Source organism: Ixodes scapularis, unplaced genomic scaffold (assembly GCF_016920785.2).
Source record: "Ixodes scapularis isolate PalLabHiFi unplaced genomic scaffold, ASM1692078v2 PGA_scaffold3__209_contigs__length_174095766, whole genome shotgun sequence".
Lineage (NCBI taxonomy): Eukaryota > Metazoa > Arthropoda > Arachnida > Ixodida > Ixodidae > Ixodes > Ixodes scapularis.
Window position 1 is genome coordinate 10,219,531 of NW_024609868.1, and position 27,955 is coordinate 10,247,485.

At 41.7% G+C, this 27,955-nt stretch overlaps 1 protein-coding gene across 50 annotated transcripts in view; it reads right to left on the reverse strand.

The window, feature by feature from the left end:
- Positions 1-5,186: 5,186 nt before the first annotated feature.
- LOC8025394 (calcium/calmodulin-dependent protein kinase type II delta chain) overlaps positions 5,187-27,955 on the reverse strand; it is a 183,738-nt gene continuing 160,969 nt past the window's right edge. For 2 of the 50 annotated variants that reach the window (XM_042292248.1, XM_042292258.1), the window contains exons 12-22: positions 27,033-27,075; positions 25,683-25,706; positions 20,466-20,555; positions 16,773-16,826; positions 15,333-15,467; positions 15,094-15,162; positions 12,673-12,705; positions 12,285-12,360; positions 10,596-10,642; positions 8,306-8,420; positions 5,187-7,525 (exon numbers count right to left, since the gene is read on the reverse strand). In XM_042292248.1, the coding sequence (XP_042148182.1) occupies positions 7,393-7,525; positions 8,306-8,420; positions 10,596-10,642; positions 12,285-12,360; positions 12,673-12,705; positions 15,094-15,162; positions 15,333-15,467; positions 16,773-16,826; positions 20,466-20,555; positions 25,683-25,706; positions 27,033-27,075 (819 nt within the window). In that variant the 3' untranslated portion in view covers positions 5,187-7,392. Of the gene's footprint in view, positions 7,526-8,305; positions 8,421-10,547; positions 10,643-12,284; positions 12,361-12,672; positions 12,706-15,093; positions 15,163-15,332; positions 15,468-16,772; positions 16,827-20,465; positions 20,556-25,682; positions 25,707-27,032; positions 27,076-27,955 lie in introns of all 50 variants that reach the window. The other 48 variants (XM_042292244.1, XM_042292242.1, XM_042292245.1 and 45 more) reach the window with 35 other exon arrangements.

The window sequence follows — 27,955 nt, forward strand, 5'->3', positions numbered from 1 at the left end:
CCGAACTTCGCCAAATTTGGCGTCACAAAAATGCGTTTATTTTTTGTCTTTTACGGAGAAAATTTAACAAAGTTTTGTGAATATTTGTAGGTCATGTCAATGATTAAACATAATTTGCGTCTGCCTGTCAACGTTAGTAATAGTAGTGGTAGTGGCAGCTCATTTATTTTCGTTTCTAGAGTCATCCATCCATTTGTAATCGAAACGAACTGTAACTCGGGCGACGCGATCCTGCTTTTGTTTGATTTCGTCCGCTGGAGCGTGGGACATTTAATATGAACCAGCCTGGACAGCTCGGCAGCGGCTCGGGCAAAGGCGGCGGTGCTGGGGGCAGCATCCGGGAGGCCGGCGGAGCCTTCGGCACAGCGGGGGCCGCCAAGGAAGAGGCGTACTTCCGCAAGCAGCAAGCGGATCAACTGGAAGCAATGCGCAAAGCCGCCCAGCAGGCTTCTCAGGGCAAGGGTGCCTCTCAGGGGCCTGGGAAATAACCTGTGTGACAGCCACGCGGTCGAACAAAGATAAAAATATCTCGAGTCAGAAGTAATGCGGCACCGCGGGCCTCATATGTGGGCCAAAGGGCTTTCTACGTGATGTCGCAGCCCCCTCGGGGTTGAATAAAGATTACGATTATCCGAAATTAAAACTACACGAGCTTTTCTCGCCGCCTTCCTCGCACTGTTCTTAGTAAGAAAAAAAAAGTACTAAAAATTAATTGTGTTTCAGAACGTTTATGACGTTTCATACGTTAGGTGACGCCGATCAAGTCAACGCGTCAACCTAAAAAAGACTCTCTCACTTCTAACTGCAGGACCTAGGTCGCGTGCAGGTCATACCCAATAGTTATTTGTTGATACCATGTTACGTTGCCATTATTTCAAGGTTGGAAAGTTGGGTTTGTTGCGAGTTGTCTCGAGCAAGCCTACTTCTCCACATGACACGCATGTGCTGCGTGAAAGTATCCACGTGCATAAAAAGCGACCAGCAGTCAGGGGAGAGAGTTAGGGTGATTGATTGAAGCGTACATGTTCCAGCAAATTAGCACCACTGCAGGGCATCACTGCCCATGCGAGTAAATGTAAATTCACATATGTTCAAGAAAATGCATATTTCGTTATTCCTAAAACCATAAAACTAAAGTAATGGGCGGTAATTATACTATGAAGATTGAGTAGCTACGCTTTTTATGAAACAATCGCAGGCTCGACAGGTGGCTACCAGTACCATGTCCCACTCAGTTTCAATCAGTCTTATTTTTTTAGGTTTGCTCACCTCCCCACATTTTTAAACAAATGATGTACTGTAAGAAGATCCTGAGAGATGCCCCACTCCCGAAAGAAAGCCCACCCCTATTTTTGGCTTGATTTGCTATATTTTTTTAAACACCGAAAGATAGCCCACTGATCAATGATGGCTTCAGCATAAAAGCGGCTAATTTGCTATGGCGGGATATAAGCGAACGTTGCCAACTGGAAGTACAGTCGTGTTGGCTTCGTTGCCCCTTGCCACCATAACAGACACAACCTAAAAATAGCTCTTTTTTAAACTTCCTTGATTGTACACCGAAAGTTAGCCCACTCCATATTTTCAGCCGATTTGCTCTTGACATTAGGTGGGCTATCTGAGCCCATCTCTGAAGATTTTACATTAAACAATAAGATTCGCCTACAAATGCTTTAGAAACAAGATGTAGGCCAGCTGACACAAATCCAGCATTATAGACTAGACCAGGGAAAGGTCAATGCTAAAGTATAAACACAAACACATGTATATACAAACCATTGTTTTGTTGGTCCATTTTTGTTGTTTTGTTGTCTCAGATTTTATTGTTTCTTTTGCTTCTGAAATGTTGACTGACGAAAACAGTAGCTGGCATTATACGTGGCAAAGACAGACATGGCAGGGGCAGATTTAGAGGGGGGTCTGGATGTCCTGACCCACCCTCTTGAATTTTGCATGTGTAAACATTTAAGGTAGGGTGAGGAAGGCGGCGGGGTGGGGGGGAGTGTGAATTTGTCAAATAGGGCAAGTTGTCATAGGCCATCTCGTGCACAGGGAAGCCGCAACGGAGGGCAACCGGACATTTGTCCACTTCGTCACAATTTAGCTTTTTTGCCAGCCATGCGTTTGTAATGCGACTTCGCTAACTAATGATGAATAATTATTTACACTTTCATTACGTGTCCGCCAGCGTCCACCCTGCTTTGGTGACAGGCTACGACAGTACGAGAAAGGCATGTGTGTCAGTGCACCGTCGATTGCGTCATATAAAAAAGAGATTGCATATCTTGTACAGACTGAAGCAACTGAATGATGTTAGCAGTGTTAATTGTAGCACGTTTAAGATTACGCAGGTTTACGTATCCTTCATAGCAAAACCAGTTGTAAGTCAGCGTTTGGCCTCTCCAGATTTTTGACTCGTCCTTTTTCTTTTCTCCATTTTTTTTTTTTTTTTTTTGCCTTGCAGAAACAAACTTTTTTGAAAAATGTTCCCCCAATTACTAGAATCTCCGAACATCTTGAACAATGAAGTACAGAGATGCCACCAAAGACGGTACTTAACAACTGCTATGCTTCCTAACATCATGATGTAGAGGTCACAACCGCCGCCTGCAAACATACAAAAGAGGCCAGTTCTCAAACTAAAACAAAACCACTCGAACCCCAGAAAAAGAAAAAGTATGTGACGAATTTCTTAAAAACAGTGCAACCACTCGCCTTACTACGGGATCACCTAGAAGGATATGCCCTCTTTGACCAGTTCACCTATGACGAGTTGGCCGAGACTAGTGGGCTCGTTCCCCTTTATGCTCACCACCCCCCTCTGGAAATACCTGCATTTGCCCCTGCATATAAGCCATACACAGCTAGCTAAGCTCCTCAGGCATAGCAATTTTTTTAACCACGCAGAATGAGCCCTCTTTGGAGACGAGTGATGAACCTCACAAATTTGAAGAACCAATTTTATTGTTAAAAGATGCAGATTGTAGGGAGAGAGGTGACACACTGCAATATATCTAGGAAGAAAAAGTGACATAGTAGGAGCAGAATAACGCTCCAGGGGTAGAGTTTACACACTGCCGTTAAATCTAGGTTGAATATATTAAAATACAAAATGATACATGTACATAGATTGCAAGTGGAGTCACGTTCAACAACCAGACCACAGGCATATGCTTCATTTGCACAGCTTAACTTAGCACACATTTGCCTGGAAAAAAACTGAGGGAAGAGGCTCCACTGAGCATGCTTATTCTGGGAGTAGCATGGTTTATTATTAGTTTGCACAAAAAGCATTCTTTAGACACTTTTTTTTAACTTTCATTAGGATCTAGCATGCTTCATCAGTGTCTGAAAAGCTTACATCCACTAAACTTGCACGACTTATTGAAGTTCAACATGGCGTTCGTAGGGTGCACGCATATTGCACCTTGTAAACTGACATTAGCTCTCGCATACACTCTTACATTTTCGTTGGGATTACTATGAATGCTGTTCTTATCTCTAAATGTAGGTATTCTCCAAAGCCAGCTAAAATACATGTCACCTCCCGAAGGTAGAAGCACGATACTTGGCATATCTTTTCCAGTGGATTAACGGTACTCTTAAGTGCTATTTGATGTAAACAGTGAACTGCTTGAAAAGTCTATATTTTCAGCATAACATGGTTCAGTGTCATGATGAACCATTAGTTTTTCAAGTAAAGCTACAGTGCTCAGAGAACTCCCTACAATCACCATGCAGTCATAAAATTCGAGCCAAGTGGTATATTTGAGACATACAGACTAAAACTGTAATTATAGTTACACTTCATCTGTATGCGCAGTGAAAGGTAAAAAAAATCTTGTAATCTTGGAGAGCTAGAACGCTCAAAGCTGGAGACGAACTCGCATTGGATTGCGATCCGACCGATCAAGGTCTTGCCTGAACAGGTCTGGTTTTCGGCATCCCTCTAGGCTCGCTTATGTTTCAAACAGATTTGTGAATGAAAGTGTGCAGTAATGTGGGAGGGGTGTCCCCCATCCCAAACAATGCTCATATAGTATTTAGAGCAGACATTTTTCGTTCCACGCATCCTTACTCTAACTACGGGCTCTTTCGTTCTTATACAACCTGGAATTGCGTTTAATGCACAGAAGGTAGAATTGTACCATCAGCGAGTTTATCAAGTTCAGAGTAATCTGGAGTAAAGAAACAAAGAAAACAAAAAAAGAAGGAACAAATTCAAGCTTTCAATACAGCAGGACTTTACATTTTTGCCTAGCATCAGGAGTGATTGAAGGTCCTGGACCTCGACGTCAAATTATATATACTTTTTAACATTAACAAGCACAGACAACAACCATGAGTATGGAAATAGATGTCATGAATCTGAATATTTCAAACTGTGATATTTAGAACAAGTTTAAGCAGGGACATCGAGTGTTGTGTTATGGATGTAATGGGCTGTATCTTGGGTAATGTAAAACACTGCAGGCATCCTCCAAGTCCTGTGAGCTTGATACAAAACAATCTTTGGGTGTATCTGAGAGGACTGTCACTGCCTCATTTCTGATGCAGAAACAATTTAAAAATGCAGGAGCCATTTGCTATTAAGAGTGCGACTTGTGACCAGAACAAAAGCAAAAGCAAACGAAACAAACTAGTTTCAGTAATAATAACCGACTGGCACTAGTATGTGCCAAACTTAGGAGCCTAAAGTCCTCCAAGTCCATAATTCTGCTGTGGGAATCAAATGTGTGTAATGAGAGAATTCAGGTTTTATGGCTTTTCAATGTTTAGCAGGTTGCTAGATCATGAAAAATTAGCATCAATTAAAGTTTGCTGTCAGTTTTGATATTGTCCTTAACGCTAATATTAATAGAACATATTGAAGCACTTGGCAACAGTAAAGATAATGTTCTCTATATTTTTTCCGTCTTTTTTTTTTTTTTTTATTTGTCACCTAGTAGCACAACTCTTACACCACTATTTTTTAAAAGACTTCCCTGTCAGTTTTTGAAAGTTGACGCAGACTTCAAGGCACCAATAGTTAAGCTGCATGAGAAATATTTGCCTAGGTGATAACTACCCAATATACCTTTCACAAGCACCATGTACACTATGTAACACCGTGCGCTGTATATAAATGAAAGTAGGCAACCAAAACAAAAGCAAAACAGGAGACCAGTAGAAACCAAAATAAACAGTGGGAGTGTGTATATCTTTAATTTATAAATATCAGGTTTCATATGATAGAACTCTTTGTAGCTGCACAATTCTCTTGTTTTCTAATGTGAGGTATGTGCATTATAACAAACATAGATGTAAAACTTCACATCAACAAAATAGGCAAAAAAAACAAGAGGAATATAGAAAAAAAATGCAACGAAACAAAACTTTCAAGTATCGGGTAAAATACAGAAACATTTCGATATTACGAGGCAAACTTCAATGAACGGTCCTTCGCGACAAGAGGAAAGACACCATAAACTGGCTTCAAAATCATCCCAAAAACTCTCGGTAATCCGGAGGAGGCATCGTCGGAAATGCAAGGGGCCCAGGAAGGAGAAAGTACGGCAAAAGCGAAAAGCACCAGGGGCATTTTTTTCCTTTTTTTTTTTTTCTTCCTTTGAGAATAGCAACAGAAGCAAAACAAATATCACAGTACAAAACACGGACACACGGCGGAGAGTAGCTACTGGGGCAGCACTACGTGGAACGCACGTGACATGCCATTGCTCACGTGTCAACCTTGTAGGAGCGGCTCGGGGAGAAAAAGAGGAAGAGAGAGAGCATTCAAACCAGAAAAACCCCGGCGCTCGCTCGGGGCGAGAGGTAGCTCAGTTTTTCTCCCTTTCCTCTTTTCCCCCCTTGACGCTCGCTTCCGCCACCGACCACCGAGGTGCTGTGGGTGGCTCAGAAAGGACAGCTCCGGAGGGCCGTGCATGTCAACAGTGGTGTCTTTAACTAGCATGAGGTGCAAGAACAGCGAGGACGACGTGCAACCGCTCATATGGTGCAAACAGATGTGTAATGCCACGTTTGTTTGAATACACGGCAACCGTTACAACCCCAGCATAGTATGGTAGTCCCTTAGAGAAACCCACAGTGATTAGTGTATCGATTCGCTGTGGTTGTCCACCCTCGCTTGCGGCAACTTCGGGTCATTTGGACAGCAGTCGACAGTGGCTCAAGGGTGTTTTCTCGTATCTACCGAACCCACACCTACTTGCTGGCCTAAGTTAGCTGTGAAAAGTTTGGTGCTGTTTTAGTGTTGTACTAGCACAGTTGACAAATTGTGCAATCAAAAGCGCAGCACTATGTCCGGCTCCCACGAAGATTGCAGTTTCCATCCTTGTTGCTACAAAATATTTTAAGGTTCCTGAAATTCTCATTTACATCAAAATGAACAAGGGCAATACTTTCTTTAGGAAAGCAACGGATACACAAAGAAAAAAGATCACTCTCGTCCACTCGTGAACAGGGCACTCCGTTCCTTCGAGAGTGTGCCACGGAGGAAGATAGTAGTATACACAAGAACAAACTATCGAGTTAGTATGCTTAAAGGTAAAGCATTTCATGACTGAGTACATGTGCTTAGGCATCGGGGCAACAGGTGCAACAGGTGCAACAGAGAAAACATACCTGCTGAAATGGTAGTGATCTATACAGTGTTCATTTCTTTTTCTTTCCGCCAAAAGCTAGCGAAGCTCTGTTCACGAGCCAAAGTCGTTTTCGGGCCTGCTCAGTTGCGGCCGCTCTTTAAACATACACTGCACAAACAGCACTTGGGGATTGTAAACACAAAGTCAGGAGGTAAACCAGGGCAAGTTTCACCAAACCTGCAAGGACAAGGCTGTGTTCCCCCCCGCCCCCCTCTCCTTCTCCTCCTCCCAAAAAAGTGCAGTTGTTCTGCTCTCGCTTTTCTGCGTGCACAAACCCGCATGCCCCAAAATTCCAGGAATCCTGGACCGCTATTCTGCGAGCCATGGACAACGCAGCCTCACGGTCAATGCTACACTGACACTTTCACAAACAAGTGCACAAGAAAAAGGCAATTCAACTTAGTTTTTTTTCACAGCTAGCTGATCCTCAGCCAACGCAATAGTGCGCGCTCGTATGGGCAGCGAGTTTCATCCCGTCTCCTAGCGTCACCCAAGGCTAGCAGAACTCGGCCCAAGGTCAATGTGCCGGGCAGGCAAAGACGTGCAGAAACTGGAAAAAGGCATTCGGAAGGTTGTACGGAAGAGAAGCCCGGCGGGCAGAAGTAACGCCCAACAGAAACAGCGGAGAAAGACCGACAAGGAGCGGGGAAACCTCCAGTGAGTATGACACGTCGGAAAGGGGAACGGAAAGAGAGGGAGGGGGCGTGTATGAGTGGCGTTGTGGAGGCAAGGTTCTAGGCGGGCGGCGCTACTTGGCGGCCGGGTCGGGGTGCATGCCCGACGAGTTTCCCGAGCGGTGGAAGTGCACGTTCTGCCACTTGGTGTCCTTCCGGTGCCAGACGCGGGTCTCCTCCGTCTGCCGCGTGCGTGCAATGCCAGCCCTGTGAGGAATAGTATTTGAAGCTGTCAGTTTGGTATAGGCTTGTAAGTAGACTGGTAGCTACTGCCCTGGCCTGGGGCTCGTCTCTAAAGCACCAAACTGAGCTCCTTCGTTGCTCGAAAGCGCATTTTGCTGTTTACAGGCTGAGAAGATAGCCGTAAACAGCGAATTGCTTATGAAAGCGAGACACGCCAAGTTATCTTCCTGTGCCTCAAAGCACGATATATATCCGGGTGCAAACGCTGCTTTTCCCCGCAAGTTCCCCCACTTTCACATGCATGCTCCTGACATTCTGAAATAAACGACTGCAAGGCAGCAGAATGCGTAGATGTGTATATGACATTGAGATTAATTAAGGAACTGTATGGGGCAGTTCCATTTTGACAATGCTGATTCAAGGCTGGGCAGTTTTGTTTCCCTATACAAATGCAGTGACTCCAGAATTGAGAAGTTTGCATTGAAGACAGTCCACCTGTGGCTTCTACCAACACTGTAATGGGCGACCTTCTTTGTTTCGGGTAACCTGGCCCAGGCATATTTGCTTCTTGCTTTGGTCTTCTGCGTTTTCTAATGCCAATGTCATTGACTGTGGAGCGATAAGGTGCTCAGAACTCGCCACATCCTCAGGTTTTTTTAAACTGTCGGTGACTGTAATTACTATTGCGATTAAAGTGAGAACGAGTGACTGCATGATTTACTACAACATGCGCATGTATGGATGCGGCTTAATGCTTCAACGCATGTCAGGAAGCACTTGACATGTGGTCTTAGTTGTGCTCACCTGTCAATGTACTGCATGAGGCGAATGTATGCAATGCAGGCAGCATCGTCCCCTAGTAGGTGCACAGTAGGGTTTATTATCGTTGTGTTCTGGGACTTGTAGCTCTTTCCTGCACCTGGAGCAGAAGAAGCGGAGGCGGAGTTTAGTCACGAGTCCAACTGCTGTCACTAGTAGAAACTCTTTAGACAGCTATCACAAATGCAAGCCATACGACATTTACTCTAAATAGCAGAGGCAACAATCTAGGACTCTATGCGCCATCTATGTCTTGCCTTTTTCAGCCGTTTCCGCATCAACAGATGGCTGTGGAAAAGCTTAAGGGGCTCAAACATATTGGAGGTGTAAGGTTGTTATTCAGCCTGGTTGGAGTTGCGAGTAGCAATAACGAGACGCAACATAATTAAGCAAAAACCGCGTATATATACGACGGCTCTGCCGCGCACAATGAGTCTCATTATCCATAGATTAAGGTCACGAGCCCTTTCTCATACGTTTTATATTACCTTTATTCATTTGTAGGGTTGTTTTTCATGGCATCCACAAAAACCGAGTTTGTTTCTCTTTGGAAACCAACACTTCAAATTGACTAATGAAACAAGGCATACATTTGATTCTCACCATAGCGGTAGAATTCCAGGAATCATGAAAGCAATAAAATTAAAATAAAACAATGGTTAGTTAGGGCATCATAAAAAAATTCAATCATGATATTCAAACATCTGCTGTAAACACACCTCACAAATTATTGTGTGACAGAAACACTTCCATGAACAATTAACTGTTTTCAAAATAAAATAGATGATCAAAATCTCACTTCAACAAAAAGTTTAATAGAAATTTTCATTCCCAGTGTAAATTTTTTCACTACGGGAGAGCTTCAGTTTAGTGAGTAATTTTTCCTAGGCTCCCAGATAATCACTCAAGAGCAACTTGCACTGGATTATAGAAATACGGATTTAGACTTCAGATACTTGGATAAGTATAGTACAGAAGTTTTATTAATGGACTTAAATTTGTATGCTTTTCCTTGCACACAGAGATACAAGGAAAACTATCCTTTTCCTCTTTGCTCTGTTCTATGTTTCTCACCACCAAAAATGGACTGCAAGCTCTAATTGCAGTTTCGCTACCAATTCTACACTGCCACATTCCAGAAGCTATGGGACCAGTCAATGTTAATACACGAGAGTTCAAAATGGTCCATTGAAACAAAAGACAAATTTTTGAAAGTCATTCACAACACAACTTATTAGCTAAGCAGGAGAAGCTGGTAACGGGATTGATTAGGAAAGCCTTCTAGTGTCAAGAAAATGTAAGGACATCAGGCAATTGCACTTCAAAATGCTTCTACATTAAAAAAAAAGAAGCCAAACAATGTAATACTTATTAGACAGCAGCTCAGTGTGATACACTCCATGCCGTGACATACCATGTTCAAGCTATTTACATGTCTTAGTACAGTAGGTATCATATAGCACTAGCATAAAAAGCTCTCATGCAAGTTAGATGTGCACATTTGTTTGCATGGCTATGGCCACTGTGAGTCTACTACAAAAAAGGGTTAGCCAAGCCAACATGAAAAAGTCCCTCCCTAGATGTTGCCATCTAGAGGTTGCAGCATTCTTCAGATCGTGTAATTTATCACTTACAGATATAGTAGCTTTTTATTTTTTTCCTCAGGATTCTATGAGTGTATTGTCAATAAACATGAATATCCTAACTATGTCTGCTGTGAATACCTTCATTCTATACTAGCAAGATTGAATGCATATGCAGTCCAGCTAGTTCAAACTTTCACCATATAGCACATGTCTGATTTTTATGACACAAGGTCATCAAATTACCCCTTTTTATAACTCGGGATGTTAGTAGCCTCCAATATGTTTGCTACAATATTGTGCATGGGTCATAAGATGGGTCTCAAAGCTGCCTGCCTATACTGAATATATAGCCCTTTAAATGAGGTAAGGTGTTAAACACATTTCGTTTTACTAAAGATCACAAGCTATTAATAAACTATATTAGGTGATTGAAATAATGCCGGTAAAGACGGTGCAGTACTATAAAGCACTAATAAGATGGCTAAAAGTGATGATTTGGTTTGGCACCCCTCGTGAAGTGTTTTTGAACGTCCCCATATTATATAATTCACACAAATTTTTTTTTTTCTTCACATCCCTTAGGTTAGTGTCACTGTGAGAGTGCCGCTTCCAAATGCGAGATCAACAGAACCATGCAGTACCATTGTCGAAATAAAACTTGTGGAACTCCATCCCTTCCACTAAGTTACCTAGAGCTTCAGGCTCAAATGCAGTCAAGTGGGGGTCGCACAGCTTTCTGAAAACAGAAAAAAGGTTTGCACAACAATGTGAGCCAAGCAATCTGCTTTGTTTTATTAATGTATGAGGCTTAATCAAACAAAAGATTACATGTCACAGAGGCACACAGGCATCCCAAAGGACTGACCAACTAACAAAGCAAATGAAGAAAAAAAAAGCAGTGTGTACTTCTTGTTTTATATCTGATAAAATCCAACATAAGATATGTTTCTGAATCTGTAATTCTCTGCGCAGTCGTTTATGTATTCAGACTCGTACCACAAACCACACTGGTTGTTGCGATGGCCATATCATCACTTACACCAGCCAATCAGAGTGAGGTACCATCTGTGAGGGAAGCCCTGCTATGTCAGGAACACTATTACAATGGTCACCAAAGTTCGAGACGTACCAAGTCACCAAACTCCTCTACATTTGGCGAGCGAGACATCACCCACCAAATCAGCAGACGGAGGTCATGTGACCACCGTTACGCTGTTGACGTCACTTCCATGTTGCTTTCCGTGTCGGCTTTTTATCGTAATCTAAAGCTTGAGAAACGGAGGAAATAAAATAATGAACAAGACGACACATTATTTTATTTCCTCCGTGTCTCAGGGTGTAAATTATGATGATTCCTAACCTACTCGCCTGCACACTTTCTCTTCTTGCTTTTTTTATGTCTGTCTTTCCAAGATGGTCTCCCCTATAAAGTTTTCTAGGATAAAGGAGGGCTGCATGTCTAAGGCTGTGTTCTTTAAATCCTTGATGGGTTGCAATGTTTCATATTTTTTAAAGGCACACTGAAGAAAATTTTATGTCTGCATTTAAAAACTGAACCATAAAGTAAATATGTATTCAGAGCTGTTGTGCGAATGATGAAGTTCCATTTTGGAGATATGCTTCACAGTATTCTAGAAACATGATAAGCAGGCCAGATGTAAACTGGTGGCATTTCCATAGTCATTAGTGAAAAGTTGTCTAGAGTGGACAGTTGGGCTATTTGGTATACATCCATGACGAAAAAGAATGCAAAAAACACAAGGACACAGAAGAGAGAATTACACACGATCAAGGCACTGTCCTGTGTGTGATTCTCTCCTCTGTGTCCTTGTGTTTTTTGCACTGTTTTTTATCATGACAAGTTGAGACATAATGAGATCAATATGTGAAATTAAGAGCGCAAATACAACAAGGAAGGATAGACAAGGGAGACAGGATAGAGCCCTTGTCTATCCTTCCTTGTCGTATTTGCGCTGTTAATTCCACATAATAATCAACCGACTAGCCCACCAGATGATCGTAATGAGATCAATGTCACGATATAAAGGATATAGAAAGAAATGGCCATTAAGCACTGTGCTGTCAAGTGCACAAGAATGAACAGATAGCTCTCATGAGCCCTTTGGTTGCATAAGCATTTCCCAAAGAACCTTCTACGACAACTGCTTTAACACTGGTGTCTCATCTGTAATTTTTCACTGTTCCACTACAAAAAAAAAAAAATAATAGATAAGTTTTAGCATCACTGTTTTTCAAGGACAGTTTGTAAAATACGTTTTGAAAAATACCCTCAAAATTAACACAGCACGTTCACAGCTCTACAGAGTTTTACTTGGACCTCCGAATCCACCGACGCTAAAACTGTGGCTGGTACTCACGTGTAAGTTTCGTAGTCTCCCCCATTGATGGACTCAATGAGTTGCTCAGTGAGCTTGACAATCTCTTGCTTGCGTGCTGTGGGTCAAGAGAGCAACAATAAACCAGTGTCCCAAATGTTTTGTCTACAAGCAATCTAGCCCTCAAAAGCACACTCTCCAAACATGGAAATAATTGCAGAATTCATATCCATACAGCAGCCAGTGCAAATTCGCTTGACGGTTCATATTTAGTAGTGTGCCATTTATTCCGTCCTTAAAACAAATGCATAATGAAGGACTAGTTTCTTTCAAGCCTCGTCATGAGTAGACATTTAGGCTGCACTTTTGGCTTCAACAAGCGTAGCATATGGCTCTGCAGGTCGAGATGGGACATAGAGAGCATACTCACGATCATGGGCAGAACCGTTATTGTTCCTTATGGCTGACATCATAGAAAGGAAAGGTTTGTCATGTTACTCAGAGTAGTCATGAAACTACACTAAAGAGTAGTACGCCTTGATCTCTAACCCCATTTCTTATTAGCAGGCTGCTCAAAGCTTGTGCATTCGAAATCAAGCAGCATTTATTTCAAAAGTTAGATACGACTCCATTTCAAAGTAGTAAAAGCTGTGGGATTCTACACAAGCCATTAGAGAGGTAGTTTCTAAGAGACATAGCACTGTTAGGAATTTAAAGGGTATACCTTAAATTAGGCACACACTTATACAACGGTCATTCATATTAGTTGCAACAATAGCCACTTTCCATTTGCAAGTATTATGTATGTGAAATTTAGATCACAAACAATAAAAAAATGTCCTCATTCAGGGACTAAAGTTGTTTTCATATCTTAAAAAGGCACTAAACCACTTTCTACTGTAGTCTATTTATGGTCATAACTCAAAGTACGGGCTCTAAGCATCCTAAGAAAATCACACATTACATTCATGCTTTGCCAAAATCCCTGGTAAAACCACTATCTAAGATAGATTACTTCAGAACCATAGATGGCGCCATCAGACAAGGGGAAGGCCTTCCCTGCTTCTCCTTGTCCGATGGCACCATCTGGTGTCAGCAATAGTTCCGAGGTAATAAATATTTTATACCGATTTTAAATAAAGAAATCGGCCAAGCACAAATGTAATGTTTGGCTTTTTAGGATGCTTAGAGCCCATAGATTGAGTTATGACCACAAATAGACTATTTTATTTATTTATTTATTTATTTAATTTACCTCAAAGCGCCCTTTCGGGCATTGTATGAGGGGGGAGTACAAGGTTTTCGACAAAAATATTGTCGAAAAGAAAAGAGAAAACAGTTTAATGCCCTTTTAATTATTGCATATCTTAAATACTGAGTCAATTTTTAGTGCAGAGTCACTTTACTAGGTGCTGCTGTGCAAAAGGAAAGGGAAAATGAGGGTAGCAGTTGCGTGAGGCCCAAAGGTTTGGGGAAGCAGGTGGCAGATTGTGGTGCTAGAGCGGAAATATTGAAATCTTGGACCATAAGCTTCGTAAAGAAAAAATAAGGAAATAAAATAAATATATGGCTCTACTAACACCTATCTTGCACCAAGGTAAAGAAAAAGAAAAAAAAAACAGTAATAATCTTTCAAAATACTGTCTAATAAGCGAGTGACGAATTTTTTATAAACAATTTTGAAAACTGTCCTAAATGAAATTCTTATTTGTGCCACTATCTCCTACATTCGTAGGCACGTGGAGGTCAGTTAGTTTTACGACTCTTTTCAGCTTCGGTATTAGGGAACTTTTAGTCACATATCACGCGCTGGTATTTCCTCCCTTATTAATATTTTGAAAATGGTCACCATGGCGCTATATTTAGACTTGGTAAATAACAGCCAGTCTGCAAAATGCTTCTAATTTACCTGTGCGCACTGCACCGATGCACGCCCGATGCAAACGATTTTAGCCCACCTCAAATTAGAATGAAAAGCATGACATTGAAATACCATTTGTCTACAAATTCTCAAATAATATTAATGCCTCCAGGAAGCTAGCAGTTATCTGGTGTGACCATAAGTGGCTATCTATGGATGCTACTCATCTGCTTCAATCAGCTAGGTTAAGCCTAAAGGCAAAACTTAAAATTCCAAAAACATACAAGTATCTCACCCTTGTTTACCAAAATTAAACAAGCATATACCAGGTCCTAAGCTGCAGCGACATTGTTTGCGCTTTCCTTACCGTACTCATCTGCTTAAAAAAAAACAGGATGGTGGTCAACACATGTTTTATAGAAATCGAAGTTTCTAGCTTTATTCAGCTGCCACTTGCCTCTGACCATAAAAAGCGATACCTTGCATTATATGTCTTGCAGAAGTTTATTGAGGCTAAGTGGTATAAGCTACCATTGCAAAGGGTGCCAATGCAAAGGCTGCCCATCTACAGGACAGAAAACAACCAGCAATGTTCAAACGGTGGGCTCACTACGCCAAGGCCACACCAGATCAAGCGGGGCTGTACATTTTGGGCCGGTGCAGTAGGCACAGGTATACTATATGAAATGCACCAGATGTTGGCACATGGCCCATTTCAAAGTTCCCTGCACAGCAGTGCCTCCACCGTGATGCGACGCCTGAATTTCACATTCTCTTTCGTTTTGCCAAGCAGATTACGAGCGCTGGGAAGTACCGCGATTTACGAGTGCGCTCATCAATAAAGGAACATTTACGGATGCCCGACAATTACCGTTAAGCAGTAAAATGTTTTCGAAACTGTGCACCATGTCTAGGTAGCTTTCTGCCTAGACCTCAAGGATCTCGTGCTCTTTCGTTTGTTTCTTTAAGGAGGCATACTTAAGGACGCACCACTTCCCCAATCTTCCATATCTTGGGCAGAAAGTAAGGTTTGCGTGTGTCCCGCAGACGTGTCTCCATCTGGCCGTGCACACATGCAAAAATAAAAAATAAAATAAAAAAGAATCGTGCAAAGGGTGCTGCGACTAGCACTTCAAACTGTGCTGGTGTGCTGGGCAGAGAAAACTAGCAATTTAGTGGGGAAAACTGTTTTTTTTTTTTCTTCTTTTAATAAAGACCAACAATCTCACCTGAGGCGCTTAGAAAGGTGATAGTGGGCATCACACTGCATGTGGGGGAGGCTACTGCTCTAGCTAAGTTTGCTACTTGTGTGAGATCTTGCGTGCTTTTGGGGTTCCCCTTGCTATTGACTCCTGGCGACTTAACTGAGAGAACAAAAGGAAACGGGCGAGAGAGTGAGGCGTAATGTGAACAGCCACGGCCCTGTCACTGCCTCCGGTTTGGAAGCCTGCAAACCCAGAAAGGACGCTACATAAACAGGTGACACCTCTCTTCCTCATCAGGTACTGTGCCACTTGTCTGGACGCTCCCCATACTTGATAACGACCCCAATTAATGCTGGGGTAAAATTTACTTTGTGTAAGGGTTGGCTTCCATACCAAAGGCATTAAAAGACAGTGACAAACAAAACAGTAAGCAAGGCACAAGAACAGCATCTCGTAACAAAACCAAATCTTTTTCTGCATACAAGTTACTACCCAACCATGCAATGCAGGTCACAACACAAAGAAATAAGGTTCCAACAATGCAAAAGCGAAATGAAACAAATGCATGCAAGATTGCTCCCATACAAAATAAGTCCCTTATTCATTCCTATACATATAAACAAGCAAAAACACGCACAGTCCAGCCAGCAGCACTTTGACTTCCTTCGTCTGCGTGATATGCAAGCAGAGTGTTAAAATAAATGCAGGCTTCTAGAAATAACGAGCAAGCTTCTCTACAAACAGTTTCAAAAATTAATGCAGCTACTAAATAAACCTTGATTACACCATGCTTCAAACTACAGAGGCTACGAAATTATCTCTAGCTCTGACTAGTAAGCCTACACCTAACAACACCACATTGGGCCTCAGCAGAGGCATGATTCCAGGCTCCCTTTCTGTTTCGTAGGAACACAGGAAGCACTGAAGCTTCAATGCAGTCAGTGCAATCAACAAACACTGAATGAACTCTTGAAAGACTTGTTTTAAGCAGCACAGGCTCACACTGTGTCTGCCGAATTCACCTACAACCTAACCAGGTGCTAGCTGTTATCTGTTCGGCAACACAGACTGCCTCTCACAAACAAGCAGGCACAGTAGATGTGAATTAATGACCACAGGTTAATGTCATCATTAGCATAGTACCAAAGTGCAGGAACCCTAAAATTACAAGGCCCCTGTGTTTGTGTGAGACTGATGTACCTACTTTGTTTCACAAAAGTTTTGTACACAACAATTTGCCCTCACGCTTTGTGTTTGCTCAGACATCAACAGGTTTTTTTTTGGCAAGCTGGGATGCAACATTACCACCAGATGCACAACCACTGAACAGTGGAGTTTTCACACACATCACTGATCACACACACATACTGGGAGGGGGAAACCAGGGCTTGCAGAGCTCAGACAGCAGAAAGAGAGAGAGGAAGAGAAAGCTCGCTTTGGATTCATTCAGGTCTGCTTCCCTACCTTGGTCCACCTGAATAACGGTTTTACTTCGTTCAGGTGCAGCGTGGACGTTGTCTACAGAGAACGGGAAAGAGATGACAAGAGAAAGAAAGAGTGTCAGAAGCAAAAAAAGAATGAAGAGAAATCGGGGTTTCATAAACTTCTGTCGAGCATAACGGAGATTTCAGTGGGCTCTTGGAGGACCCGAAACGCTCGTCTGTTGTATATATATGGTGTCATTGCTGGACAACAGGAGCGTATGTGATTATTCATTACAATAAAACAAAATTATGTTGTGGTAGCTTTCAAAAAAAGGATGTGATTCAAGCACAAAAACTTAGAGGCAAAACTTGGAGGCAAACTTGGAAGGTGAATTTCAGCATCATGCTTGGGTCAATTTTACGTTCTTAAACTATCAAGACTGTAGGATTTTAAGTGGTTTAGGTGTTTCCCCCAATAACTAGAGCACCTGACATCTCAAGCATTCAACAAGCTCACGAACGATTCTTATATGTGGCATGAAAGGAGTGGATGAAGTCTTTGGAAAACTGCTTGATGGTCCATGTTGGAGCATGAAAACTTTTTCACATTCATACCTGCCACGACAAGCATTCCGTGATCAAGCTCACTTTGATCAATTGTTTCCAGCTTATCTCTTAATTTGCAATAAGAGCTAAGTGTTCCCAAACAACCCCAGGCAATCAAATTGGAAAAAATTTAAAACACACTGATGTACGTGTGTGGACATTGTTTTGGTTTTAGAGCTTTATGAGAGTTTTAGGTAGGTTGAATAAATACTCAAAGGGTAAGCATAGCCATCTCTGTGAATGCATCCTCGCTTGAAGATTGTGTCCACCGAAATTGAATAACAAAATGATTTCCGTTCCCCACGGCAAAATCGACAGCTACTGCCTCCAAGAGTCCACGAAACTGTTGAGAAAGAAACCATCCCACCGATCCAGCAGCCACAATCCATGCAACGATGGGATACAACAACCCAAAAGTGCAAAATTGACCAGTTGACAAAGACCACCACAGACAAGAATGGACACAGCACAACCACTCGACAATAAAAGAACTGGCACGCCATTCGATCAGCATCACAGCCTGAGCGTCAACACCTAGTGCAGCCAACTATTAGTACCCCTCATCATGAAGCGTGTGCCAACGTTTGAAACCACCTGCATGTGTTGGTGAATGTGTCTGTAGAATGAAGAGCACATGTATAGAGCAGTCACTTCTATTTACTGCGAGGCGAGGTTGGAAGGTCACCGCTGACGACGGTTTTGCACGAACGGATAAAGGAAGCTGTAGGGATATGGATTCTGCATTGGAAGAACAAAACACTTGATTGCACAGCACGCATTTCATACTTGAAAAAAGGAGTATGAAAGGTGGGAGGAGAAGACGAAGACCCACAGCTACAAAAGGTTGATAGCATGATGGATAGCAGAAAAGCCTGAGCCACGTTCATTGGAGTTGTTTGCACCTTTGCTGCGCGACAGCATTTGTTTGAACAGTTTGCATTACAAATTTTCCTGGCTTTCTTCCAGTATTTTAGCAAAATTCCTTAAGCAATGGTCTGTAGAAAAGTGTGTTACAGGACAACGGAAAAGTCTATAGTGGAGTAAGTTTTTCTATGAGAGGCCCTCCTATGAGGAGCAGTTATGTTCAAAGTTCACGAGTCGCTACGTGTTGTTATATTGTTTGGGACAAGACACTGTCACATGTCTTAGTAGCACCAAATAACAGGACTGACATGAATGTTCAGGCTAGGCTCTGACATGAATGTTCAGATTTTCTTTGCTGCTCCATGCAAATTGAGCAGTAATCCTTTCATATGACAACATTAGGTGCCACAGGTGGTCACATGCAGTGCCCACACAAGGCATGATACATAAGCTTTCAGATTCAACAGGCAGCTGATACTATAGGTAAACCAGATGAGGTTGCAAAATCTTAGGGAATACAGTCCAAGAATTGTTTGTGGCCATCAATGTCCAAATTAACTTCTATTTACTGTCATGTCCAGTTGAAACACACAAGACCATTTTTCTTTGTTTCAAACTTTACCATTTACACAAAAAGGAGGACTGTTGTAGAAATAACTTTTAGCAAATCTGTCGAATTCTCAGTTTATAGATTTGGCAAATTCTTGAGGCTTCAAGGCTTTCCTACTCTTTCCATGTTGATAGACGCCTTACACCAGACAAATACTGGATGCCTATTTAGTAACATTAATTGATGAGGTGTGTGATGCACCATCGGGTTCGAATGAAATGCAAATAATGACGGAACTTCGAGCCCACTATCGGAGCAGCTTCCAAGAATTGGTTGTGCTTGGAGAGGTTCAAACACATTGGAGTAGGACGCTGCGAGATTGTGCGTCCTACTCTGGTTTGTGTGAACCCCACCAAACACAACTCAAGCTTAGAAGCTGCACCGATAGTGGGCTTGCAGTTCTGTCACTGTTCGCATTTCATTTGAACCAGATAGTACAGTATGGTGTTGATGGTGGAAACTAATGGCTATGAGTATGATAAAAACTACTGCATTTCCCTTTTACACACATTGTATATTTCTACCGTAAGGTTCTCAGCCTTAGTTGGCTATAACTGCGCACCAATACCTCCTCATTAGTATGTATACAAAGCTCCTATTATCATTTACAGACTTTATCATATTTATTAACCTTCAAGGTCCTCAACAGGGACATTACATACTAATCTGTGCATTCCTTAAATAACAACTCAAGATGTTTTCTGGCCAATACAAAACCACATCGGGATAAATACAGTGTTCATGTAAAATACAAAAGCAGAATTCTTTGCTGAATATTATCCCAGCAAGTTTCTATTTTGATTCCAAAAACTAGAGAGGACACTTTCAACATGTGTACCACTAACTATCATTTTTAAATTAGATTTAAGTACTTTTATGCTAAGCATTAGATCTACATCTTTTTATTAGAAATAAATCGGGTCATTATTAGCAGACTGCCAAACCCATTGCAATACTGATGCAACGAGCTAGCAAGTGCCCAACGATGTATGCAAGAGCAGTGTGCATATTTACACAATCTACATGTTGCATCACAATGTGTGATTTTCATTATCGCTTTTCTCCCTTCAGTTTTATCTTCCACTATGCAAACTTCACAGAAGTGCATGTAAGCCTCTACCAATACACATTATTAGTAATGAACTGAATGAGCATTCTCTTTTCCATCAGCCTACATTAGTGCCCCATTCTCACTGCTCATAGATGTGGACGGAGTTTTTATTTTTTATAAACACCACATCAGCTTCACGCACCAGGTAACTATTGATGACATGAGATTTTGTATACCGTAGCATAGAAATTTGTAGATTAAGAAATATTATCTTAATTAACATGAAGAGCCCTCTACTACCCACTACCTGCAGCTCTAGTGTTTCCATGACATCCACGGAAGCAGACTCCAATGCCTCAAGCATAAAATAGAGATAGCGAGTGAACAGTGTGCCCACGTGTCAGCGTGAAAGGAAGAACAGCGTTATATCTTTGCTTATTGTTTTGAAAAGGAATAAAGCAGGTAAATGTTAGTTAGCCGTCCTTACCGCAAGGACAAAAATAAAACTGATCAGTGTTATAAGAACCATTTGTCCAACACTGCCGAGTGGCCGATATCACCAGCCTTGTTTTGCCGCATCTGCAACCACAAGATGAACCAACCCTTGACGTCGTCGTCCTCGATGGTGGTACTGCTGTCAGTGGATTCCTTGACTTGGGATCCCTCGCCCTTCTTCGTCATGATACTCCGACCTAGGGGCGACAGGGTTTTCCATTTAGCCAAGAAACACACCAATGCACATTCACGACTAGCATGTGTGAGAGCGAGAACCATCCTGTGTACACACTTTGAAGCACACTTTTTCTTTACGTTGTGCAGAATACATGGCATTTTCAAGTGGCCATTTCAGGATTAAAAGCGCTAAAAAAACGAGGACCAGTAAAAGAAGACACACACACAGTAGAGCACTGTGTGTGTGTGTGTGTCTTCTGCGCTCTACTGTGTGTGTGTCTTCTCACACTGGTCCTCGTTTTTTTAGCGCTTTTAATCCTGAAATGTACAACCAACTAGCCCGAGTGAATACCGTTTCAAGTGGTCACTTTTCTTGTTGGCTACAAAAATGTACTTTTTGTGCAGAATAACGAGAGAAACACAGCTAATGATGTTACCGTGCATTTGAATGCTGCTTCTTACAGGTGGATGCAACCTTACTTTATTATGTTTCTTGTGAATCTAGGTTCTTGAAAGGCTTGGTAAATACAAAACAACTATGCACTACTAGAGGTGGGCACTAAAAGTTTGATTGTCATTTTGAGTGGTGGCGTATTTGGCTTTAGGAAAAAAAAATCTCCTGAAACTTGGCAAAACACTAAAACTTGCCACCTGCTTTTTCTGATGCAAGATATAAAAAACACTGGTTGTGCCCTATCTAGCCTATTGTCAATTTTTATACATCACACGTGGGATGGCTGAGCATACTCCTCTACACATGCGTAGAATATTTTTCATATTTTAGGATATGCATGGACACGTATGTATGTTTGCAAATTCAGGACGGTAACCACGTTTTCAGGGCAGTGCTTTCAAGGTACTTTCAAGACGTTAAGAAAAATGTATACCATAAAATGCAGAGCAAGCCCCCACCCCAAAAAGACTGAGATAATCGTAAAAAAATGGGGATGGCTGCTTGTTAGGTTCTAGGGCAGAAAAGAAGAAGACACACTTGCTAGGGTGGGCCCTTGTTCGACCTAATGGAACATTATAGGAGCACTATAGGAATCGGGGAAAACCCCTCATTTTTAAAGCAGCTGTACCCCTCTTGTCAAGCTTGCCTCCTGCCAACGACCTCCCGTAAGGCTTCACCACTTTGCACTGACGCACGCTCGTAAAGCTTTACCGCCTTGCACCGGCTTCTCAGATAAGAAGCCCATTTGGAGGAAAGCCTTGGTTAGCTTGGTGGGCTCAGGAGTTTTTTGAAATGAGAGCTTGGTATGTCTGTTGCTTACATTTCGATTGTTTCAAAAGTATGCACCCTTGTCATTTATTGTGACATATGGGCGCATACTCTGCGTTTTATGGTAGGTATATAAATTTGGGGTTTCACAAAGAGGGTCTGCACAAGTCTGAAAAGGAATACTCTAAGTGAAGCCCTCCTCTGCGTTAATGTTTATGAATTACAGATAGATATAAGCAGAACCATATTCAAGAAACAAACAGCTGTCGAGAAAACATGATTAGAATCTCACACTTGACTGTTGTCACTTTTACGCAAGAACACTAACAATATTCTAGCAAGTATATGCTCCTTTTCTGCATGTGTGTTTGTGTGAGCTTTAGACAAACACTTTATCACTCTGTGCTACTTCAAGGGCAAGGAGTGAGCTGCTGCAAGAATGCAAACTAGACCCAGATGCATTTGATACAGACTGTCATCACTGTCACACCACTTCACTTGAGTGCAGACAAACAGCACCAGACTGCATCAAGATCGCATCATGCACCTTCTAAAGCATAATACTGGTCTGTTCGATCTGTTCTCAACAAGTAATGCTATGGATATCTCATGCTGATCTTGTAAATATCATGTTAAGATTTCCCTTCTATGGTCTAGTTCTAACTATGGTATACAAAGAAATCCTAGAAGATTGCTGTACCACACAGCCAAACAAAATTCTGTGTCAAAAGTTGCACTTGTGCTGCAGATCATATTAAAGGTGCTGGATGCGATCATGATGTCACATAATCTGTTAGGTCCCTGTATGCTTTTAGTCATATTTAGGTTTTCAAGCAAATGTACAAAGCTCTATAAAAAGTAACCCAACAAGCGTAATGTTTTAAATAAGTCCTTGACGTCATGACCTGGCAGTCTCACAGTAATTTAAGCATCATGCATGGTCAACACGTTCTTTATTCACACTACAGAGCTCATGACATGCATCTACAGTATGTAAAACAAATGCTTTGAACCAACTTTAGATGGTTCGCAAGAATTAGTTTCTCAATGTATCACGCTGCAATTTACTACAAAGGTGCAGCTATAATATAGGTGGTAGAAACTTGGAGTGAAAATATCAACACAATAAAGCTACCACGGTAAAAAAAGAAAAAAAACTGTTTTGGTCATAGCTGTAAAAACGAGACTAGGAATAGGGACAAGGGACAAAATCACAGAATGATATTCTGTGTTTTCTGTTGTTTTGTGTTTTCATCTCTTGTCCCTATCCCAAGTCTCAGGTTTACAACTATGCTCAAATTACACCAGCTAGCCTGCACCCTCCCCATTGCTTCACTACTGTTTTCGTCTATATCCAGAGGAATTTGCTGAAGACGACATAACTGTGCTCGCCTAGCTGTACCTGCAACCAATAGATGCCGGAAGCGTCGGGGGCGTGCTGCCGCTAAGCTTAGAAGACAATCTTCCGAAACATTTCACTATGCCGGCGGGTGTCTCTCTAATGTACAATTTTGAAAGTGCAATAATTAATTCATTAGAAAGAAAACAGGGACTGAAATTCCTCAAAGCTCCCCATTTTTGGTACGGGGGTGGTCAATCGAGGTGCCACATACTCCTGTGTCTCACGTAGCGTCATCCTTCGGCGGCATAAACAACTAGGTGAGCGCGGTCACAACGTCGTCTGCGAATGACCCGAAACAGGTGACCCGAAATGGGTTTTTCTTCTCTTCTTTGTTGAACAAGGCAAGTTCACCCGTTGATATTTTCACTCTTAGCTTCAACCACCTAGCCCCACCTCTAATAAATCGCTGCGCAATACGTTGAGAAATCGATTTGTGCAGACCGTCTAAAGTGAGTTCAAAGTGTTAGTGTACAGGCTGTACAAGCAACAAACATGCAATAGAGGCTCAACTAAAGCCTTGGAAAAGCTCAATTATCAGACAAAAGAAAGCTTGTACCATGCATTCATCATTCAACCTTTTCACATTGATTATTCATGCAAGATGTTTATTCTTTTCAGCTTTCTTGCAGACATATTACTAACCCATACTATAATGAGGTGCATTTTCCCTCAATACAACAGAAGCAGATAAAATTGCCTTGACTTTGACCTGGTGCTTGAGAGAAAAGAAAAACATGTTTTTCTCACAGCAAAAAGAAACTATGCATTTCCGAAGATTCAGCCTCTGTCCAAAAATGGAGCTAGTGGCAGGTACCAAATATCAAAGTTTCAGGAACTAACATTATCTGGTTCAAAAGTTAAACAATGCTATCATGGATGGATGGATAGATGGATGTAACTGGCAATGGGCAGTAGCTTGCACTGCCTAGCCTCAGTCTTCCTAGGCAATCTTCAATGCAAACAAGGAGGCCAACAAAGCCAGCAAATACGTTGCACCTGCCTCTGAGAAGGGACCCCGTTTTCTTGTTGAAAATTTCCAAAAATTGCTCGTAATTTTTTAATCAGATATTGCTAAGTTCTGAAACTTTGCAATCTGGTCCCAAGCGCTGAGTATGCATACCGTATTTTCCGGGCTAGAGTCCGCGGACTATACATGTTTAAAAGTTGAAATTTCTGACTGTGCGGACTATCTACGCGTGCGGACTATACAGGAATGATGTTTTTCAAGATTGTTTATTATGACGAGACGTGACGAATTTTGTGCACAAAAGTGTATGTTAATGATGATTTATGCACATTATAGGCTTTACTGTGAGCTAAAATGCAGACATTTGTAAACGTGTGCCGCGTACGAGAAGAATTTCGTGTCGACTAAGCACCAGGTGCGGACTATGCAGCGGGTGCGGACTGTCTAAGCAAAAACTTTCATTTTTGACCCCAAATTTCCCCCTGCGGACTATACACCGGGTGCGGACTATAGTCCGGAAAATACGGTAGTTTATTTCTGGCATCAAAAAAAATGTGGCTCTATTTTTTCTCAAACACCTTACACATTACATTGGTTGGTGGCCAAATCAAAAGCAGCTTAATTAAATGTCGTACTAAGACATGGACATGGCTGTTAATCACACTAGTCAGTTAGCCTCGGATAATCTCGTCCGGCAAATGAAACCCAACAAAAATGGATTGAACAAACCCTATCAGATTAATTAGCAAATTTTTTATGCCATAAAAAAACATGATTTCTACATAAATCTAGAGTAAGCGTGCAGACAAGAACATCACACAGAGAGACGAGAAACCGTGACAAAGCAGACAGTTGCAGAAAGAACAGCCTTGAACATGCATAGCTCAAGCATAGTGAAGGAGGAGAGCAGTTTAGTTGCTGTATTAGTCTAGTGTGTGGATGATAGCTGACCAACATAAATCTGTCTGTGGTAAATCAAAACGAAGGGATGAACAACCTCTCTGCTTTCTTTTTGCCAGAGGGTGAGTCAAAATGTATGAAAATGGAACTGAAGAGCAATCTGAAGAAAATAATGAATCAACCCTTAAATAAATAGTAAAAGCTACAAAAAGATTTTCCTTTTGTCATCTTCGGTGAAATGGCTTTTAAATTAAACACAACAAAGCAATCTTGCTGAAGGATGCAGCTGAAGGGCTAGGACCAAAGGAGGTTTACAGTCCTTGAAATCACACCACCGAGGGACACACGAGGGTAACAGGATTATTGCACACCTGACATTTCGAGCAGACTGAATTTAATCAATCATTTTAAAGAGACAAACACAAAATTGTTTGTCTCTCAAAACTGCACTCTTTAGGTATCTGCCACTGTCACTCTCAGCCCTTCGGTGGTGATTGTCAAAGGCCGAAATTCTGCCACTCATTCTTCCACAAAATCAACTTGAAGATTTTTCCGTCAAAATGAAAGAACAATTAAAAAAAAAACTGATAAATGTTATTAAAAAAAAAAAGCAAAAATGTCAAAAGAAGCTCATGAAGATGGAATGATGCTTTTACCTGTATTCGGAGTAGTAACATGACCTGCAGGTAGAGCATGAAAAGCGTAAACAAAGATAAAGGTAAAAAATGTCTCATGCTTTGCTGCCCCTCCCTTTGTTACCAAGTGCCGACTCAAGGACATGCCCTGAAACCTTAAACCAGAAGAAATGAAGACAGACTTTCATAGAGAAGTCTGACGAACAATGAACAATCTTGTGTAATGCACATCACAGTCACCCTGAATACATAATCAGTGCTCACTTTCATTTGGCTGGTACAGATATGTATGGGGATGAAACCTTACTGCCTAAATTTATGTTGCAGTTATGCCCATTCAGCTATACTTAAAGTTTTAATATAACCTTTTAGAAATGCAAGAAAGTGGCAGTCAAGCATTTGGGGCAAGTGTGTTGTGCAGAGTACTTTTCCTACAGAAACAGTCTGACATGAAAGTGCAGGAGTAACAAAGCATTATGCTTTAGAAAGCTTTTCCAGACGCTGATACAAAAACCTTTCCCCCCCCTACATACATCACACTACGAACAAATAGGAAACAAAAAGTCATGTAGATGCAAATATGCACTTTCATACCAGGTAGCTCCCTCAAAAGAAAAAACAAACATATTGCTTCAGTGTTTTCTGAAGGAAAAGCAGTATGAAAATCCAGCAAGCGAAACAAGAGCATAGTAGTAGCGAGAAAATCAGTGAGGGAAAGACAACAGAAGAGCATGTTGAAGACACAAAACATTCCCAAGTAGCTCTGAAGATGCTCTAGAACACATAAAAGCCACTCTCTCAAGGGCTCTTGACTGCATTACCTTATCAACGGAGAAGCTTCAATGCAACAACAGAGATTTCGTAAGTGAAAGACAAACAAAGAACAGTTGCCATGCAATAAGTTTGCACACATACAGATGCTACAGAAAGAGTGCAAAGCAAAAATGGGCGACGACATGTAGGCCTTGTTCCCTGCAAGTGGGTTTTCAGTTATGCCTATTAGGCCTTCTATCTACCTCTGCAAAAGAGAGACAAGCACAAAAATATCTCGGTCCATACACGGGCTTGGTCGACAGTCTCCAACTCCCCAATGGTCCGCGCCAAATTCAGCGTTGCTCCTTGTTGCTGTTATACACTGCTTGATGCTGTTACTTGCTGAATGGCTCAAGTTCTTCTAGATCAGACTCGGCCCACAAGAGACTTTGTACACAGACGAGTTTGCCAGAAGAAAGCAGACCCAGATAAGGTTCGATAAGGTCCCCATTCCATTGTTCGAAAGCCTCGATATCAGCCACTTTGACAAGCGTAAGGGAGCGAGATTGCTTTTCAAGGACCTTTGGAGGCCTGGTGCATGCGTGCAAAAACACTTACTTGAAAAGTTGCGGGTTGCCAGCATGGTTGTCAAAATCGCTCCCTAGAAAAAGGCAAGGGTGGCACTTTTAAATGAGAAAACGTGTGTCAGTAAGCTGGCTCAATTGTGATCGATAAAAAGAAACCACAAAACAAAAGTGACCACACTTGAGGTAGCATTGTCACGAATTCACCATATTTCCTCAAATCATAGCAGAAACCTGCCCAGATATTGGAAACTCCCGCGAGTTTCTACAGAATGGATGAAACAAATAATGAAGCTAAAAAAATGCCTGTTCCATAAAATCCAAACTTTATTGAATTGAAGCATACTATATGGTATCAGCACAGATATATATTTTTTTATATAATCTATTCAGTAGGCTCTTTTATAATATAGATTGCTACAATAGGTCTGTACGACCTTCGGGCCTTCCTTATGGAGGATGTAGCTATGAGTTGAGTACATGCGGTATACAACTAACCAACAGCAAGGTATAACTTGGATAAAACCTCTTTCCGAGAAATATGTAGAAGATACTGCCGTAAAGACATGTCACACAAGTGTACATGTGCAATAGTGATTCTCACAACAGGGTTATTCCATCACAGACATGCTCTGCACCACACAAGGCGCTCCTTTCTCCCCATTGGGACCACAAAGGGTGGCCCATGCCACCAAAAGTTGAATTCATTAAGAACTACTCGAATAAGCTATGTTGCATGAACAGCACGCTTCGTGGGTGCGCCGTAATGTCACTTCGCATCTCCCTTTCAAAGGGTTTTGTAACTCCCAAATGTTCTACATGCTAACTGGCAACTTTTAGTTGCCAGTTAGCGCTTGTCCTGTCAGCTTTTCGTCTTTTTGTCCCGTCTTTTTTGTGCTATTTTTAATATGAATGTCAATTACCAACTTGCCCTGCAGACCAAGCTTCTACAGTACA